The sequence below is a fragment of the Teleopsis dalmanni genome, chromosome 2, assembly GCF_002237135.1.
Source record: "Teleopsis dalmanni isolate 2A chromosome 2, ASM223713v2, whole genome shotgun sequence".
Lineage (NCBI taxonomy): Eukaryota > Metazoa > Arthropoda > Insecta > Diptera > Diopsidae > Teleopsis > Teleopsis dalmanni.
The window spans coordinates 67,045,990-67,067,825 of NC_051847.1; the positions used below are offsets into that span (position 1 = coordinate 67,045,990).

The 21,836-nt window shown below is 30.9% G+C and overlaps 1 protein-coding gene across 1 annotated transcript; it reads left to right on the forward strand.

The window, feature by feature from the left end:
- The first annotated feature begins 12,106 nt into the window (after positions 1-12,106).
- On the forward strand, positions 12,107-20,182 carry LOC119678460 (kelch domain-containing protein 10 homolog). Its single transcript, XM_038090296.1, has 3 exons — positions 12,107-12,911; positions 18,498-19,046; positions 19,370-20,182. The coding sequence occupies exons 1-3, from the start codon at positions 12,219-12,221 to the stop codon at positions 19,799-19,801; spliced, it is 1,674 nt and encodes a 557-aa protein (XP_037946224.1). The 5' UTR covers positions 12,107-12,218; the 3' UTR covers positions 19,802-20,182.
- The last annotated feature ends 1,654 nt before the right edge of the window (positions 20,183-21,836 follow it).

The following is a 21,836-nucleotide window of genomic DNA, read 5'->3' on the forward strand; positions in this document are numbered from 1 at the left end:
AAATTTGCCCCTACTTTGGCTATTATAAGAAGTGGCAAAATATTCAACATATTTTAAGAGGACCCGTACCAATATCCCCTCAAAAAATAATATCACTAAAGGCGAAAATAAAATTTTTTTTTGCTAATGAAATCGACCATGGGTTAAAACTCTGAATTAGAATATACGGGGCATATACCACTGAAATAGAGCACTGATGACCATGACTGATTTATTGTGCTTCAAAACTCTCAATTACTCTATTCTAGTGTTTCTTATTGAGTTTATGCTAATATTTAATGTTTAAAGATGTCCTACCCAAACAGAAAAAGTATATATATCAAACCAGAGCCAATGTAGAACTACAATTGCACTTCATACGTTTAATGCGGTCGGATAGGTCGTAGAAAGAACATTTAAACGAAATCGAATCTTAGCGTTAATATTTAAAGTTCTTTGGAAGTCTTATATCTTCTGCTTTTTTATAACTTTTACATATATATCTGTAATTTTGTCAATGCATCTATAAAGAGGTGACAGAGTCTTCTTATAACCCATACATATTTTTGATGAAAATGATGAGACGAATCGATTTAGTAATTTTTATCTGTCAGTCTGTCTGGTCTATGAGTTTCTCAGGTTATTGAATGAAACTTTCTAGTTTATGAATTCAGGAAGATAAAATCGATAAATGGATGACATTTTTTGATTATATCATGAAACCCCCGTAAAATATAATTTCTGAAAATATTTTAATATAAAAAAGTGTAATAAGTAAATAGTAAATAATCTTTTTGTAATAAAACTTTCTGAGAAAACAATAACTTATGTATAATAGACAACAGCAATTGGAGAAAAAAATAACCAGAAAGCAAATATTGGATGCTATCATGGCATCAACAGTATTCCTTTAAGGACTATGCCAAATATGATGATGATAAACAGAAGAATATGTGTGTAGGGTATCGGAACTTAAGAAAAGCCAATGATAACTTTTTTTTTGTCTATGTGTTTTACTAACAATGCTCCTGATACGTCATTTCTATTTGAATTCTCCCATTAAATTTCCAAACAAAATGTCATATATCAAATCTTTAATTTAAATTTGTGATTTAAATGCCATAAATTTCTTTCTTCATTGTCTTCTTTTCCTTTCTTTTCACCCATTTTTGGAAAACTCTTATTAATTTTTGAATAAAATTTCTTACTTAAACTTATACTTAAAATAATAACCTTTGACTATTTAACTATTAAAATGTATAGTTTAATTTATTATATATCTCGCTGTCATTCAAAAATTAACTATTCTCTTCGTCTATGAGAAGAAACTCATTTTCGGCAGGAAACTGTTTCTTCCCCATTTTAGGTAATCTCCAGTCGAAAGCATGAACGTAGCGGTGATCACAACTTATGAGTGTTGACGCTTTTAATTTGAACTTCTTGGCCGGCAGCGCCAGCTTGACGTACTGACGCAATCGCCCGAGCAAAGCAAAACGGTGTTTGGGGCTCAATCATGTCTGTACGCCCACCTGCCCCGACCATAATCTATGGAGTCTACACTTGCCAAATTCAGAGCTATTCCACAGAGATACAATAAAAGTATCTTATTTGTTTTTTTCTCATAATTGTTTTAGTTTTCTAATTTATTTTTGTTTTCATTCGGATTTAATCTTGCTTTCAGTCAACATCAGAAATGTCGGCGAAACCTACACTGACAAAATTTTAATTTTGATTTCAGTTCAAGACTTTTTTCAATTGATAATCACTGAATTGTGTGGGTATAAGTAATGAAAACGAGTTGGCTCCGAGGCATTTACATGCGAACATAGCTACAAACATACCAACTCATAGATACATATCCATGTTTTCTTAGCGATATGTTTGTAGGGGTTATCGGTATTACCAAGGTAATAAGTTGTAAACAAATGAAATAATATTTTTATTTTCTGCTTCATTTCTCAGTCTTAGTCATGCACAAAACTTCAATTTTGTGTTCCCAATACATAACGAAATTATAATAAATTTTATTTGAGGACTTTTATGTGGATTTATATAAATAACAGCAGGTGTGATTGCCAAAGTACACCTTGACTACAGTTTGAGGGAGGCAGCAATGCGACCTAGTCAGATCGATATTTACACTGTTATAAATACAGGATCTTATCTATGGTTATCATGGCATAGTTGATCCATAAATATAAACTATTTCAGAAAATTAAACTAAGACAGAAAGTCATAGTTTACAGTATTAGTTAATATCGGAGGTAATTTTCAATCAGAGTTCTTGTATTGAACACTGGAAGCTATGCATTGCTCACTAAGCAATTGACAAAACTTGATGGTTTGGTTATACAGAGTTTGAAATAGAGATACCTTTTTACGGACTTAGCTCTAAAATGTTTGCATATGTATTAACAAGTAATGATATAGTTGAACCTGGTCAGATTTATAGAATTGTCGGGTTGGAGTCATTGCCTTTTTCGACGCTGGACATATATTAATCACCTTGTCTATGTACGAACCAACGCTATACCGTCTATTCCTACCACAACGGGCCATTATTTTGAACTCAAGCGGGCTTTCTTGGTATACAAGACCGCCACTAACCTAACCTAATGATTCACTTGAACTACATTATTCAGAATTGCGCTCTCTTAAATCAAATGTAATATATATTCCGTCAACAGAATATGCTGGACTTCAAACGATACTTCTGTAAATTTGAATAATTCATTAGAATTCAAATGACTCGTTATTACAGTGCACCAACCAAGCGGTCACAGACATAATTAAGTATAAGTGCTCTATACACTAACTTACGTTAGAATAGTGAAAAGTTGAAATAGATAACTGCACCAAGGGGCACAATAGACCCGATGGTCACAGTGTCATATCCAATTGCAATAATAATAATAAATGAACTAAGAATTATGGATTAATTATAAGATTCTGACAACCTTATAGTCGTTTTTGTTTTTGCGGTATGTGGGAAGCATGAAACTTGTGTAATACTTGAACTCACTAAAATTACCTCTTAAGAATGATTATGGAAGATTGCAGCAACGTTCAACGGATGCAACCTATTCCCATAATGAAGAGTGGAGAGGAGGAGAGCAGACAAAAAACCTTAAAGTATTCGCGCCAATATTCGTTTTATAACTGGCCCAGATTAGGGAGGAATATAACTTGAAAGACTTTTGAGTAGTTCCTGCAACCCTACAGTTCATGTATTTTTTCTGGAGTACTGAAAGGGTAGTGTGCCATAATATCGGTACTTAAACGATATAATATTCCTATAAATAGACTGTGCAAAAGCTGCAATGATAAAGATGAGATAAAACCTCTGGATCATTTTTCTTATCTGGGACTTCGTTCCACAATAGTTCCACAATGTATTATCTTAAATACAGTTATTAAATAAAATGTTATTTTTATTAACAAAAATATAGAGTATTAATTTTTACTCAATTATACTCATAAGCGGAATATAGCACAGCAATATTATTGGGACTCTTTTTTGGAGTTAAGGTCACTTTTACTTTTACAATAAATAGTGTTATGTACACTATTTTAAGGAGTCTTACTGCCGATTTTGCAGTCAAAATCTTAGTCTTCAAAAAAGCCGATTTTAACATCTGAAAGTATGAATTAAATCAGTAAAATTGATGACTTTAGCTTGAGATAAGTCAGTTTTTCAACTTAAGTAAAGTCTGTGAAATCGGCACTTAATTTATCTATTTTCTCCTTTGTAGAAAGGGACTGTACATCTTATTAAGGACCAGCAGATGCCATTAGGGATCTCGAAAAATTGTAAAATTACTATTAAAAATGACATTCGATGAAGATGAAGAGACAATCCTAACAAACGATCTTGGACGACGAAGGCAATCAAGTGACCTTGAGGCACTTCAGAAGGAAATTGGACTCACACAGGATAGAAGTGGAAGCAAAAGAAGAAGAATATAATAATGAACTAATGTTAATGTAAAAGTACTTTAAGTTTCTAATAATATCTATCATAGTTAAAATAGATAAGTGATAGAAAATTACTGATAAGAAAATAAAGTTTTTCACGAATGAGGAGTAAAATGTATTGAACAAGAAACTAAAGAAAATGTGATCGATAATGATAGATAATCATTTATAAGATATTTAATTCGATTTTGTATTGTATATCGATTTTGGATTTATAAGATATTTATTAGATAGTCAATTTTGTTATCCATGAAGGAAAAAATGCATTGAAAAGCATTTTAAAGTATACTAAAAGTGTTTTTGCGGTCTCTTATAAAAAAACTCATATACGACTAGAGCGTATAGAATCGGAAGTTTTTGAATAAAATATTAGTTGACTTTCCAACGATATAATATAGTATATTTTTAAGTTTACTTTGGTATGATGAATTTTTTTAGTTCATATGAAAAATATCTATTTTAATGAAACCGTGATTAATTCTATTATCTCATTATAATCCCATAATCTGGTATGAGCAAGTAGTTCCACGTTCCCAGTAAATAGACTATAATATAATATATACCCTAACACAATATTTAATAATTAAAGACTCCACCTGAGTAGTTACTTCAACTACTATCATTTTAAGAATATTTATCAAAAAAAATTCTACTAAATTCCTCGTAATCGCTTCCCACACCTTCCAGGAGTATTAGCTATATTCAGCGGAATATACCGTGCTTAGGTTTAATATTCTTTTCCTAAAAGTAACATTTGCATAATTCGGCATTGCACAATGTCATGCGTGTATAATAAACAAATGTTTTTTATTGTTAAGAAAATATCTCTGATTTAATTAAATAAATTACTGTTAAAATAGCGGACAATTGAGGTCACCAGCTGGGTACGCAGATACAATATTTACTTTTAAAATTTCTTATGAGTGTGATCTCATTTTTTTTGTAAATTAATTATGCTCAAACTCTAACGATACGACGAAGTGAACTTCATATGGTCGCTTGAAGATAAAAAATTATCTCAATTGCGTCATTGTCCACTTGAGTAATTCCATTAAATGATAATTGATGTTTGGGGGATTCCAATCGTAAATCGATTAAGTTAACTTATGTGCCCCTAAAGTAATATTTCTTTAGAATCACTACGAAGAAGAGTTATAAGAGAACCAGCATGGAGGAACTATCATTTACCCAATGTCTGGGTAACATCAGACTTAAAAAACTTAAAAAGTTTTTTTAGAAAACAAAACATCAAAGAACTATAATTCAGTGGCGAACTAAAGACGTGGACCCAAAGGCGAAAAAATTTGGTAGAAAGAAATATAGTCCTTGTCTTTTTTATTAGTCTAAAAATTAGTCTAAAAAAACATTCCCATTTCTACGCAAAACATTAAAATATCATAATTTACTATATAATAGATTTAAGAGATATATTTCAGAGTCTCCAGAACGCAAATCGTATAACTAACTCTCTTTCCGCTCCTCTATTGTATTGTTCTGTTGTACTCTTCTTAAATTGTTAAAACAGTTCTTGTAGGCGTTCTACATTAATATATTCTCTACTGTTCTTAAAACCCAAAATTCCAAAAATAAGTATATTCGAATAATAGCTCCAACAATTAATAGTTGTTTTTTTTTTAAATATTTTGTAATCCGCAAGAAGATTTCCGAATCGACAGGGAAACATTCCTGGAAGTTTAAATACTTTAATCAATATTCTTCATATAGTGGGAAAGTCAGTATCGACTAACTTATCTTGATAGAAGCTTGTACATTTCAATTAATATTATTGCGACAGCCGTAAGGAAACAGAATAGAGGGGTTTATATTTGATTTGTATCTCAGAATACGCAACTTTTTATTTTCTAAAACTATATATATTCAAACTTTTTTAAAAAGATTTAACAGATTTAAAATAGTCCCATTAACCTATGTTAGGAACGAAACCAGATATTCCCAAGGGATAATAAAATCTATTTTATAGTTCAATTTGCTAGATATTTTGTACATTTATTATGTTCTGCAAACGAGTCACGATCAGTTAGAAACCATGTTAATGGATTGAATTTTTCCTTTAATAGTGCTTGTCTTAGATGTGAGGAAAACGAAGAAATTGCTTTACATCTGTTTTATCAATATATAGTGCATGCGCAATGTAGATCAAACATGCTAGACACATATTTTTTAGAAAAACTTAGTGTCTATGAATATTTTTAATAGAGTTCTACAGATTCAGCAGATTCCCATTAACTTTGATTTGTGACAAAACTAGAAAATTTCTACGATGTTGTGAATTCTCATGTAGATTAAGACAATGGTAAGGTTGGCCAACATTGAATAAACTAAACCTATGTTATACTATATGGTACCTATACATCGTAAAAACCAAACCTATACTCTTCTGAATACAAATATATTTAAAATATACAACTTAGCGTCTATGAATATTATTAAAATGGTTTTATACATTTTAACTAATTCCATTAACTTGTATTTCTGGTATAACCTGGATGGCTTTAAGGGAAGGTGAGATCTGTTTTAGATTAACACAATGCTAACGATGGCCAGAAGATTTTAGTGGATAATGACAAAAACCTAACCTATGTTCTTTTGCACACAAAAAATATTCAAAATATATAAAGTTAACATGTATATATTCTGCATATATATTTTAAAGTATTTTAATGATCTGTAAATAAAGGTATAAATCACTAAAACCAATTAATAGATTTATTTTGAAACTTCATGATAGAACTATAAAATTCTTTACTGGATATTGTATTTTTTTACACATTACTTATAAACTAATTTTAAAAGAAATAACTTAATAAAATTTTATATTAATAACAATTTTATTATTTATGAAATTATATTTTTAAACGCCAAATATTTTGATTAATTCTGTGTAATAAATTTGTGTATTACACAAAAAGGCCTCACAATTTGCTCAAAAAAATAAACAAATTAATTGATGTACCCTGTGCTCTCAGCTGATTTCTATTGTGAATAGTCAAAAATTAATTTGTTTTGAAAACTAAAATTCGTTTTTCTTTGGTGCGTTGCAGAATAAATTGCTGAAAATAATTTGTAATTCTTTTATAACTTATATAGCACATTTATTAATTTGTTATCGATATATCAACACAAAAACAATTATTTTGTATAAATACGATAATTGGAAATTAATAAGGGAATCACATAGGTCAGTCAGATCTGATGGCCAATTACGTTGCACTTGCATAATTAAGGGAATATAAAGATTGGTCTAGAACTTTAATCATATATACATTCTCAAGAATTAATATAAATTGTCATTAATATTATATACAAAATTAAAATGATTATAATCACTTTTGCGAAACAATTTTTGTAATGCATGTTACGTGGTTAAATTAAATGATTCTATTGTTCCAAAGGTAAGTTGTAGTTGTTGAGTTACTTCTCATATAAAATTTTAAAATATTTCTTTTACAGATAACAAAGCATTCTGAAGGCTTATTCTACTGAGTTTAATTTTAAATTATTAAACTTTAAGGTACGTCAATCGCCTAGGCGTTAGTTCTTTGAATTCTCGGTAGGTTTTACTTTTGCAGTTGAGTTTACCTAATTGGATATCAGTACCATTTTTGAGTGAAAAGACGCTTAAGAAGGCATTTGTTCTTTGAACAAAGTTTAAGGTTTTGCTCTGCCCATTATCTATACTTATTTCTTAGTGGAACTCTGTTTTTGAAGCAATAGCAAGCTAAACTACCACAAAGTGCAAGCCGCGCTATAATTAGAATTTTAAAAAATTTTATAAGCTCTTTAACTGTCTAAAGAAGAATCCTCCAAGCTTTTATCGCATTTACTACTAATCATAGCTTCACAATGTTTTTACAATTATATTTCCATTTCCAATATATCCATTTCTATTTATATTTACTTCAATGTAGTAGAACAGCTAACCTTTAGCTATCTGTTAATTAGTATAATGAAGGTTATCGTGACCTGGTAGGTCTATTATGTGATCTAATATGACATCTAAGACATTTGTTATTAGGCACTTAGTAAATTTTCATCCCGGATGGTTAATAATAAAAATGTTGTGCTCTTAAAAATTAATGGTACAACTTCGCCATCTCTGTGCTACATATGCCGGGATGTATTAGTATTTTCTAGATTAACATATGTAGTGTAGAATTGGAAATTGAATCGATTTGTGTAGTATTTAATCAATTAGGTTTTTTCTCTTAAATTCTTTACTCATTATTTGCCCTTTACAACCTGGAAAGATGTCGATGATAAGGAATTACTAACAACACTTACATTCCTGGGGAATAATGGAACAGATTTATAGAATCTTTACAGAAATGTACATAGTCCAATTATGTTAAGGACTAAATTTGATTAAAACAGCAATTGTAAAAATATACGTATTTACTTAAACCTGTGGTTCTATCTGGTTTTCGAAAGATGTACTATTATAGAGAAGATTTTCTTCAATATTTGCTTAGCACACACAAGCTGAAGTTTCACTATTCACAAGAAAGGCGAACCAGAATTTTTTTCCAAATATAGTATATATATATGTTAAGGAGTAAATTTTATTAAAATAGCAATTATAAGATATATGCAAAATATATATATAGCTCACTAAAGTTATTAGAGTTGGGTGTTTTTCCCTAATTTTCAAAAAACTTTACTATAACAGAGAAGATGTTCTTCATCATCGACTTACAAGTTTTGATTACCAGTTAAATTAGAATATTATCAGCTTATAAGAATATTGTATTATTTTATTATTCATTACTTTCGCTCTCATAATTCTGTAAGCAAAGATCTTCTGTAAAATATCATAATAATCTTAAACATTTAATGTGAATGCTCAATAGGGCATTAGGAAATATTTCTTCCTTGCAAGATTCAGCGATCTGTACTCCAGTGACTTCTATATCAAAGTTTTGATATAAGAAACAAATTTACTTACCCAACAGATTGCAATCTTCTCGGAAAATAAATTTATTATCTTTGCTCTGTTTAACCATAATACGAAATCAAAACTACTCAAACACTGCAAAATTAAACTGACTTTTGTCAGTAACTAGTGCACAATTTCAATGGTAACCCTAATGTCACTAACAAAAATTGTCTTTAGTTTTCAATATTATTCAAATATAAACAAAATCAGCTGCATACGTACGGTCTAATTGCACTTTAGATTTGAGCCAAATTTTCATTTCGTTTCTGTTTAAGTAGAGCACATTCACACTGTCTCATTTAGGCAGTTTTGCTCATTATACGCACTAATAAGGATAATTTACCATACAAAAGTCTTTTATATATAAATGAGCTCATAAATCAGCTGGTTTAAGGCGAAAAATGTCGAATGCAACCCTTAGAAATAAATTAACCACAAGGGAAATGACCAAAATTTGAAATATGTGTCAAGTGTTTTATATGTAAAATGTGAACAAATAACAGTTGAGCTGTAAACAAGGGCACTGAGAAAGAAAGTATTTAATAAAATATTTGTTTTTATTAATTAAATATGTAATTAATATACAAAATGAATATTCATGATTTAATTATAATATAATTATGTATTTAATTTTTTTATGTGATATATTAATAAGTGATGTTTATAAAAGTTCTATCAGCTGAATAAATGAACTCATTATAATGAGTTCATTATACGTACCGGCACGTACCGACTGATTGAGCCTTAACTGGTTTATGATTTCGAGCTCACATAACACAGCAAATGATTTTGTTGATATATACAAGTAATAATTTTATTTCAATTACATACAGAAACTGATCTATTATATTAACTACAAGAAGAACATATAAGAAAAGATTTTTTATATAAAATTTTATTATAGGTGTGTTCTTTCGACATGAATACTTCAATAGAACAATTTTTGGTTGCTTAAAAATTACTTGACACCACCGCCTATATATTTTAAACAAATTTTTGGTTGATAAATATGTTTAAATACAAAAATATCTGTCCCTTAACTTTTTCTTTATAAGGATTGTGTTTTGTATTTTTTTATGTATTGCAGTTTTTAATAAACAGGCCACAGTAATTGTAAATTCCTTCATAAATAATTAACGAATGACTTCTTCGCAATTCCTAAGCTGCCAACATAAGACCTTTTCGGTGGCTCGCAAGTACGGCAAAAAACAGCAAGTTGCTAGTTTATACTGGCCGAAATGTACGCAAAACAACAACACTATTTTCTCTACCTCGGCCAATATAGGTATACTGGCCCAGCAAATCGGCCAGTAAAAAAAAGGTTACCAACGCAATAAGCAAACTATTGTGAACCTTAATTGGAAATACCAACGAATATTGCAACCATGTCAAAAATTATATATAAATAAAAATTCAAACAAAATTCAAAAATTTCATAAATTTGAAAATTGCAGAAAAAGAAAAAAATTCAGTGTTTTATTTTGAAATTTTAAACATTTTTACCATTCTTTTTAATTTTGTATTCAATTAAATTTTCTAATTATGTTAATTATTTATTTTTATACACAATGTAATTTGCTTGCATTATGCTATTTTTGCTATTTGTCAAAATATTACACTTGACAGATTGCAACAGTGATGCCAATGTCTCGCGTGGCCAATATAGGCCAGCATGCATTTTTTGCCATATTTACGAGCCACCGAAAAGGTCTATATTCACAAATTTTATTAAAAAAAGATTTTTTTGAAATATTTAATTTACTCATTAACACTCGCAACAGTTATAAATAATGAACAAACTCTTCTGTTTTAACAGGAGTTTTCCATTTTCTTCCAAAATAATTCACAATAGATCAGTTTTAAAATTTGGCACTATTGTAATGCGAATAGCTTATATGGCGTTTTCATTCGTTGTAATTTGTTTGTTCTCATTTCAAACAGCTGATTTTTCAACTTACCTGTTGATTTGATTTTTGGCCTGTGCCAAAATAATGTTGCATAAAGGTTAAATATGCCTTCAAACCTTACAATATAAACTTAAAACATATTTTTAACTTCGAATAATTACTTTTTGGGAAGTAGAAGTTCTAAAAAGAGGTACATGCATTTGTTTACCTTTTTTTTGCAAATATGTCAAAAACAGCTTTCTCAAACTGTCAAAATGCCATGAAGAGCTTTTATTTAGGGTATGTTCAATGTATTCCTTTGCATTTGGAACATATTTGGAACGCATGCGAACATCTTTGGGACGCATTCACACAGAATGTGAAGGAATGGCTCAATTTTGTATGCAAGAATGAGCCATTCGCTTCTCATTTTCGATTTTTGACCAAAATGAGTCATTTTCGGCCAGTGTAAATGCCGTATTAGGCAGTTTCAGCAAAGTTGGCTTATTCTTGCGAATTTTGTTTTTGCTTGCTATAGGAGCATTCATATCAAAAGAATACACCTTATATAAGATCTGTTCCAATTCACAATCACTGAACGTACGCTGTGCATAAGTGCTTGCAAAAAATGTTTAAATAATCGAATCAAATGGCATCGCTGTGAATAAAAAATGTAGAGCAAAACAAAACGCTGATAACCCAAAACATAAATAAAATATTTCTTACCCCGTGAGGGGAATGTGTTTGTGTTCATTTCCCCAGCAAAGATGGTAAATCAGCAACGTAATAGAATCTCATTGCGAAGTGAAAGGCGTATGACGTATTAAAAGTATTTCTGTTCTTGAACTATAAATTCACTGTACAAATCCGTCGAAGCTCGGCAAGTCGAAATGTTGGAGAGGAATTTGTTTATTTTAAAATAAATAAAATTAGAACAATAAAAATTCTATAAAAAAGGCGCGCCTTGTGCAAAAAAAAAAAAAAAATTCCATATTGTTTAATAGAAAATCTGAAAATGGATTTTTGTGAAAAATTTGACGAAGTGTAGCTTTAATAATTGATTGCATGCATTTGAACAATTTAAACAAAATGAAATAATAAAATAAATAAATTCAATAACGAAATGAGTTGCCACAGCAAAAACGTCAAAATTTAACAAAATGACAGAAAATAAAACAGTTCGTCAGCTGCTCTAGGAGGTCGCATTGCTTTAGTTCAATAAGAAAAAAAATCGTAATCGTAAAATTGTAAAAAAATTTAATGGAAGTAACAAAACAATAATTAAATGCAAAATTGAAGTTTTAGTTTTAAATAATAAAAATTATGAAATTGTAAAATTGAAAAATTAAAGAAATTTACTAAATTTACTGTGAACTCAACATTGTAGAACCGAAGAAGTCAAATCAAAAGTTTTTCATTTTGTAATGAAAATATTTAGTTTATCAAAATTTTTTCTGAATATATGCATAGATTTTTTTATAAGCTTTTGTGAAATCTCCGAAAACTATATTTATAGAACACAGCAAAGTTTAAGAACATTTCGTAGAATATTGAAGACAATAATGGATGAGGATAACGAGCTAGTTCAAGGACTCGTTCGTCAGCGCGTCATCGATGATATTGACCCCGACCAACCAATAATAGTGGAAGATGTTAATATGGATGATGAGATTTATTCTAGCGCCGAAGAGGTTGACTGGACTTCGTCCAACTCATCCGATAGTGATGATTCAATGAGGGGGGCCATGTTGCCATTGCGTTCACTTCAAGGCCTCGCACAGTATAATACATCTCGTCCAAAAAAAATGTACACCTTTCAACCATATCGTCTCACAAAGCGTTACTTCAGAAATCGTAATGCAATGGGTGGTTATCCATTAGCGAGGAGTGGTCACCGTGTTATCGCTTCAGAATCAAATCTATACTCATTGGGTGGTTATAATCCACGCACGGCTAACTCAGCCAGGAGACGTGGTCGTTGTCTGCTGTTTCAAGAACTTTGGGCTTATAATTTTGCTGCCAATAAATGGAGTCTCGTACTAGACGCACGCACCACTTCAGGCATGCCTACCGAGTTGGCTTCAAATGCTTTGACCATATACAAAAATGTATTAATTGTAAGTAGAATACTATATATTGTAATACATATATTAATTAAATTACACACGTGGCTATATATTGTACATACATATATCATATCTTTCAGTTGAAGTTGCCCTTATCTAATATAGACGATAGAACAAAGAAAAGTTTAAAGTTACTTAAGCAAATTAATAATTTATATACTTTATTTTTTAATTTTTGTTATTCACTTTGATTTGAATTATTTTATACATTCTTATTTTGTTTATTCCCTTTTATTTATTTATTTTTTAATTTGTTTTATCTTTTATTTTTTTGTTCTCTTTTTCTAAGAGTCGCACTTCTACAGATGACAGGAAAAATTATCTGATAGAAATAGACATGATATTTGATTATATAAATGTACATTAATTATTGTTTAATACATATTTTTACTTACCCGATTGTAGAGTAGTGATGATACTCACTACTCACCAGTGAAAAAAAATATTCAAATATGCCTTATTTTGCTTCCAAACTGAACAGGCAGAAGGATCTAAACTGGGTTTCCAGACTACAGAGTGGTTTTTAAAATAGAAAAGATATATTAAAAAAATGTGTTTATAGACAGATCATCTTATTGTAAACCCAATTGCTAGTTAGTTAGGACAACCTGACAAAACTGTCACATCAAAGGCAATAACTTAACTTCTACTTATTTTTATTAAAAAACTATGATTTGTTTTGTAATTTTTAATTCTCAAAATAGGATCCAACAATTGTACCTTGACTAGGACATGACTAAACATTTGCATTATAGATAAGAAGTTAATAATTTTTTTCTCTACTTCATGTTAGGAAAAGATCGTCAAGTAGAACTCCAAGCCTTTGTGCATGCTTTTAATGACCAATGACAAAGCTATAATATTCTCAATTTAGGTTCTAATCAAGCTAATTAGTTTTGGATGGAGTTTTTTTCAACTAAAACAATTCTAGACTATTTATAAATCTCGTGTTTGCTGTGGGTTTAATTTTACCTATTTGATTTAGGACCAAGTTACCGCTTCCAAGAGTTAAGTCTACATCTTTTCGTCGTTGGGCAGTTGCATAGAATATGTTCTGATGTTTCCTTCTCCCCATGACAGAGTCGATTGGTATCACTTTCTACCGCACCCATGAAGCAGAACTTATTTATCTAAGTAGTTTATTTTATATTTATACTCTTTATGCTATCTCGATATTTAATGAGCATTTCAAGCACTATGAAGGAGCTCCATAGTTCAAAGACATAGGATCATATGGGTTTTATGATTAAATTATAAATTATAACCTTGTTTTCTAAGTTAACTTTTGAACTAATAGATGACCAGATTTGTTTAATCTTATCTTACCTTTCACTTCATTTCTGCTTGTTTGAAGAAGTGTCATAGATTTATAGATATCGATTGGTGTTTTAACACGTAGAGAATAACTTTTTATTATATTTTTAATAGTTAAGTATGTTAAGTAAAAAAAAACAAAGCTAAACAAAATCGATCGATCTAGTCCAAACCAAAACAAAACAAAGCTAAAAAAAATAATGTAGATTAACACTTTTGTTTGATCTCAAGATCGATCTGGTCCAAACCAAAGCAAAACAAAGCTAAACAAAATAAGGTAGCTTAACCCTTTTGTTTGATCTCAAGATCGATCTGGTTCAAACCAGATAAAAAACTTAATAGTCAGCTGTTTCAACTAAGGCGTAATCTGCTTAGCGTTACTGTATCGTTGCTGACGGGTCACTGCATACTAGGAAGACATCCTTTGAGACTGCGTATAACCTGTAATGGCGTTTGTTGTGGTTGTGGATCTACAAATGAGGAGGAAACTGTATTCCACCGAATGTATCAATATTCATGACTGGTTAGAAGAAGATTTAAAATATTTTGGGTACCTTTTCTTACCGTTTTAACAGCTGTCCTCCTGCAAAGTTGGAGACTTGGTCAAGTTATACAAATTTATAATGTTGGTTCATTTTTACTTATATGTGAGAGTCGCTTGTTTCGGCGTTATCCCTTATTGGGTATAATCTTCGAATGCAACAAATCACTCTCGTGATAAGCATCAGAATCAGTGCCGAAATGTATAGTGCCAGGGCTGATATTGCTACCAGCTGAACTGACCCATGTTTTGGATTGTACTTCGTAGTCTTCCAATCTACAAACAAATTATATGTTATTAAGTTACACTGCGATTCTTTCGGGAATCCCTCTGATCTGCATATAAATAACGCTTATTCGTGATACCTCAACGTGCTTTTTTTTGAGCTCAAGTGGACTTTGAGCACAAAGACGCCACTCCAATCAAATCTTTAGGTAATTATCAACAGTTGCCTTTTGGAGATAGTGAAGAAAGCTATAGTTTCTAATTTCCTATTGGAAATACATTGTTTTGCTTTGAGTTTATTACTACGCTATGATCACTTTAATTATGAACATTTAAAAATTAATATAAAAAAATTTTATAAATAAAAGTTTATTTAGAAGGAAACAACCATTGTTCCATTGCTTTACCATATGTAGAACCCCAAATTCTCAATAAACAAAAATCATTGCCTCTCAACGAGTTACATTGTTTACGTTTCAATAAAAATTGTAAAAAAAGAAAAAAAAAGGTAATTAATAGTTTTCATACAAACAAAAAAAAAAGAAAAACAAAAAAGCGTTATTTGTAGAAATCCAACAAAGCATAAATAAGTTCTTCTCTCCTCCTCACTTGCCATGTTACCTACCATACAGTTTTTATGCATCTTCCGTGCTATTTTTCCCCATAGCAGCAGTTCGCGTCGTTGTTATTCATGTTTGATTTGCTGCTTTTGCGTATTACATGTTCAGTATGTTTTTTTTACACGTTTTGTTTACGTTTTCTAAACAGAAAAGGTCAACACTGACTACAACCAACTACAACAACAACGGCAGCAACAAAACCAATGCACGTAGAAATAGGCACAAGAAAAAGCAGCTGCAAACTCAACTCGCCTTGTTTGTGTTGTTGTGTTGCCAGGTTGTTGGTGAAGAGGAATTTGCCAATAGAAAAAAAGTTGCCTTTTGATCCGTTTTACGCTTTCTTCCTGCGAAATCCGTTAAATTGTGCCATAAAACAAACTTGAAATCCAAACAACAGCAACTTGTTTTCTTTAATTCCTCTCCCCTGCAGTTCGATTAACAAATATTTGTCCCCCCTGCTAGAGAAGGTTTTGATTTAATTCGCCTTGAAATTGACCAGGTTTTTCTTTATTCGTTTCATGTTTGTGTTTCTGTTTCTGTTTGTGTTTGTTTTTGTTTTTATTATTAGCAAGCAACAGCGCCAACTATTGCGTCTCTGGGCCGTGAGCCGTGGGTCGTGCGTTTAGTTGGGCTCTTCGCTGTTGTTTGTTGAATTAATAGCGCTTAACCATTAAATGCTAACAACATCGAAATATTGTTCATTATTACGAATTGTATTTCTTATTCACTAAATTTGTGCAATAAAAACAAAAAAATGTGTGAAGGTGATTTTCTGAACATTGACTTTGAGAAATTATGAAACCCAATCTTTGCCAGTTTTTTAACGGAAGAAAAAAATTTTAGTCAGTGAATATTCTTTCTTCTATTGAAATATCATTTCAGTATCATTTATTTTGAATCATATCAAAATAAGCTCAAAAAATGTATTTTAACGTACGTTACATTTTTGCGGCAAAAAAAACGCACATGCACGCTGCGGCCTGCAGAGTAGTGTGCACTGTTCAATATAATCCAATGTATCTTACAACTGCTCGACTTAGAGTTTCTTCCTTCTATTTAAATATAATCATTTCGAAAGAACTCAAAAAATGTATTTTAACGCCCGCCTCAAACTTGCGGTAAAAAAAACGCACGTGCACGCTGCGTGCTTGCTGGCTAGTTTGCACTGTTCAATGTGATCTGATGTATCTTACAACCTTGGCTAAGAGTTTTCTTCCTTCTATTTAAATATAATCATTTCGAAAGAACTCAAAAAATGTATTTTAACGCCTGTCTCAAACTTACGGTAAAAAAAACGCACGTGCACGCTGCGTGCTTACTGGCTAGTCTGCACTGCTCAATATGATCCGATGTATCTTTCAATTGCTTAGTTTAAAGTTTTCTTTCTTCTATTAAAATGCAATCATTTTAAAATAATTTAAAAAATATATTTTAAGGTCTAATGCTTGCTTACGGCAAAAAACGCACTTGGACGCTGGCTAATCTGTATTACTCAATATTCTCCAATGTATCTTATAATCACTTTATTTGGGGTTTTCTTCCTTCTATTAAAATATAATCATTTCGAAAGAACTCCAAAAATGTATTTAAAGGTCCAATGTACATTTACGGCAAAAAACGCACGTGCACGCGCATACCCGTAGACTACTAGTCCGCACTGCTTAATACGATCCATTGTATCTTACAACCACTTAGCATAGAGTTTTCTTTTTTTTATTAAAATATAATCATTTCGAAAGAACTCAAAAAATGTAATTTAAAGCCCAATGTACGCTTACGGAAAAAATAAAAAAAAAAAAAAAAACGCACGTGCACGCTGACTAGTTTGCATCGCTAAATATTATCTAATGTATCTTACAACCATTAAGCGTACAAGCTCGTTTTTTTACCGCATGTTTACACTGGGCCTAAACAATTATGTACATTTAAAATCGTAGTATCTGATTATTATTCCAGTATGAACAATATTAACAAAATGAACGTGGATCCATTTTTACATTCCCGCGTTGTGTGACTTCTGTAGTAACAATTGATCATAACCTTATAGGTAGGTAATATACAAGTATAACAAGACGAATACATGGTTGAAGTTGGGGTGTGTGGTAAGGTAAGAAGAAAGAAATAGTTTTATGTACTGAAGTGCCATATGATCACTTTATATCAACAAAAAAAAAACACCATGCGATCATTTGATTCGAAGTCTTTTAAGTAACTTCTATAGGAGTTGATGTAACATGTAATATCCATATAGTTGACTGTTGCTTAGTTTCTGACTCATGTGCATACATCCATGATCAGCGGTCACAATCTTACGTTTTTTAAAGTACCGTCATTATATTCCTTAAACAGTTTATTCGATAGATTATGTGGGACTTGACGAGAATAAATTTTTTCGCAATTAAATGACATATAGAAAGGAATAAGGGTGTGAGTATGGGTGAGTCATATGGAGTACAGCAGCATATTAATAGGGTAATATTATATCTTGCACGAGAAAGATATTTTTTTTCCGATAGAGGTTTCAAGCGAACGTCTGTTCAATCATTTGTTGGAGTGGAAATGTGACCTCGAAGAAGACACTGAAGGGCAGTTAACCCTTGTTTATAAACCACTGATGTTGGGTCTAATTAGATAAACATATATGCAACGAGGAAATTTACGAAATTTTTATCACGCATATAGTTTATCTGTCTGCTTAAAAGAGTTGAAATCAATGTCTCAAACCCTTCAGTAAAACCTAATAATATTCAATGTTATATATATTAATATCTGAGGTAAAATCTTTCAACAAATACATATGTGTTTACTTTATATATATAAGTAAAAGTTTTTAAATTCTTTATATATAATAACACTCTACTTTTTTCTATATTTCAGAGTCATGGTGGTACGGGATTTCCATTTGGCGAATATTGTTCTAATGATTGTTATTTTTATTCTACGGGACAAAAATCTATTGTTACCAAATTACAAGTGACAGGCGATTTACCTTTAGCTCAATATGGACCAGCAATTGTTATACATAACGATTATTTATATACAATTGGAGGAACGACTGGTTTTGATTATTCCTGTGATATTTATCGACTCCATTTAATAAAACGAGTTTGGGAAAATGTGTATATCAGTCGCCCAGAAATGCGTGACGATCCTGAGGGACGCTATCGACATGAAGTAGTTTATGATGGAAAACATATATACGTTTTAGGTGGTGGCACATCACAATTGGTGTATGATTTGGAAAGAATACCTGCATTTAATCTAAAAACGAATCGTTGGGAATATTATGATACGTTACCAGATCCAACGCTTGTAAATAACACAGATCCAAGATCAGGATATCCTAAACCAAGAAAATGTTTTGCGTGCGTTCAGCATACGTTAAGTAATGGAGATGTAGAGGCTTTTATATCCGGTGGATTACAGGTACGGGTATATTATTACTATATATGATAAAATAATGAAGGATTAATATATTAGTGAGGGTGAGATTCTGTTTTTATTAATTGAAAGCATGCAACATATAAATTGGAAGATTTTTTTAAAAAATGTTTCTTCTGATTTTCCATAATTTTAAACACATGGGTTAGAAAGTGGTTGGGAATGTGGAAGCTATTACATTATAAACTATTTTTCTCTATGCTTATTATTATACTTATTATTATTATTAACAATATTATAACAATTAACAATTATTATTAACAATTTTAACAATAATATACTTAATAAAATTTTCTGAAATTTTTTAGGGTGACTCCAGAACATATTTTGCTGATATCTGGAAAATAAATATAACCACAAAGCAATGGTATCTAATACGTACTGCACGTTTACCAAGACCAATATATTTCCACTCAGCTGCAAATTCTGGTAATGGTTGCATGTATATATTTGGTGGAATAGAGTGTGGTGAGAAGGATATGCGACGTCGCAATGATCTTTATAAAATGTGGATGACTATACCAAAACTCTCCGAAATGTGCTGGGATGCTATAACATATTATAACGAAGACCTTGACGTATATAATCGCGAAATTTTACTAGATGCAGGCATACCAGATCGTTTCGTTAATAGAGTACCACTGCGTATACGCAAGAAACCACGCTCTGAAATCAACGAAACGCGTTTAGATAGTTCTTTCGAAAATTTACCAAAAAGGCAGCGTTCCCGAACTCAATGAAGACCAGCTTAGTCTTATAATGATAACGAGATTCATATAATGTTGTATATTCATAAGTGAAACATAATTCATAATTTAAAAGGATTCATTGTTGATATTCAATACTTCGAATGGAGATTATCGGTGGTAAAGAAAAGAATTTATTTTTATAGCTCAATTTATTATAAAAAAACAATTGCATAAATTCGCACCATAATATATTTATATAAAAGTATGTGCGTATATATCTTTACACGTCCATGTGCTGCTCGATTACTTTAATAAAATACGCATAATATTCGCTTAAAGTTAAAATCTAAGATATTCAAAATCCATTAGTATTCGATGGAACTATATTTATATATATTTTGTTTAATTTATTGCAGCGATATTTATTATAAAAATCTTGTTTAAAATACAAAACAATTGTTCATTCAATATATTTTATTTGCCATGTTAAAAAATTTCAATACTTATCACATGTATATCTTTTAATAAATTGGTTTAAAACTTCTTTAACTCAAAAAAAATTTTGTGTTTCTTATGTTTTTGCTCGGTAATCATGCTAGGAGACTAAATCCTCCTTTTAACCATATCTGTCGCAGTTGTGGAGAGGACTATGAATGGAGCAGGCGACCGGTAGTTCACACTTACAGCAGGCGACCAGTAGTGTGAACCTGTTACCCATGGGATTACGGCCAGTAATTTCGGTTGTCTTAACTAATAAAGGTTACTCCTTTAATGAGACTTCGTGGTGGCTATGGTTAAAATCAAAATATTTACATCATTCTATTGTGAAGTTGGATTTTTCAACCGGGTGCTGTGACCCAAAGAACAGCAGCGGTGTTAGATAAAGACTCAGTTAGTCGGTACGTACCAGAAGAACTTAGGCGAGATGCACAAACCAGCTAATACCTGTGTATTTGATAGGAACAAATTTCGATGCTTTTTTTAATTTAGTTCCTTTCAAATACCCAGGTGTGGTTCTTACAGTACGTATCGACTTAAGCCTCACACACCACCAAGAAGGAAATTATATGCTAACGTATAACTTTAACTGGAATCGGCTGAATTTTTTTTATTCCAATGTGGCATTTATCGGCACATTATTCGAATATATACGTTAAGAGCCTCGTGGTGTTAAGCGTTCACGGTAGATAATAGTAACTCTTGACTCTGTTTGCTTAAATATACACATAACTTTGTCATAATTTAAAAATACAGAAAAATGTAGAAAATTAATTGTAACAAAACTGTTTATGTGAAAGGATATTGCCGATCCAATAAGACCAAAACTGATTTTCTTTTTTATATTACTTATAGGCTTTTCTCTTTCTGTGGTAAGTTAGCTTAACCATATAGCTTAACGTTCGGTTCGTGAAAAATCCGTTTTTTGGGCAACATAGATGAAATATACAGTTTGTGCCTTTAGTCTTAAGGTTCACCATTTCAAACATGAGTCGTCCATTGGCATTCTTAAAAAGATATCCGTTTTTTTGGCAACATAGATGAACTATTCAGCTTATGCCTTTAGTCTTAAGGTTGACCATTTCAGACATGAGTCGTCTGTTGACGTTCTTGGATTAAACAGGTTACTAAAATTTCAGTATTTTGAGCACTCTTGGACTCATTATTGTTTTTTAAATTATTTAATTAAATTTTGACATGATAAAACCCCTACGAATATTTTCCTTTTTTAATAACCGATTTATTGAAATGAATTTTGCTGTTTGACTGATATCATTATTGAAATCTTTCGTCGTAATTAAATAGAAATTGTCAGTTGATCAAGTTTAACATTGGGCTTAATACGATATGATGAGGGAAGTACAGATTCCTTATATTATCATGATAGTTGACAAGACTATAACATATGGTATATGGCTATGATCATTCTAATCTGATTAAAACCGAATTTTATGATAAAATAACTATTTATCTATTACCTACAAAACTAATAAACTAGTTCTTTCAAATGAACTAACTAAATGTTATAGTTAGTTCACGAACTAGATAAACTAGGAAAGAATCGAACCAGAAGTTGAATTTATATTGG

Bases quoted from the DNA above. Each gene is read 5' to 3' on its own strand.
- LOC119678460 (XM_038090296.1), top strand. From the start codon at position 12,219: ATGAAAATATTTAGTTTATCAAAATTTTTTCTGAATATATGCATAGAT. The intron at 12,912-18,497 runs GTAAGTAGAATA...TCTATATTTCAG, and splicing joins TATACAAAAATGTATTAATT to AGTCATGGTGGTACGGGATT. The intron at 19,047-19,369 runs GTACGGGTATAT...GAAATTTTTTAG, and splicing joins TTATATCCGGTGGATTACAG to GGTGACTCCAGAACATATTT.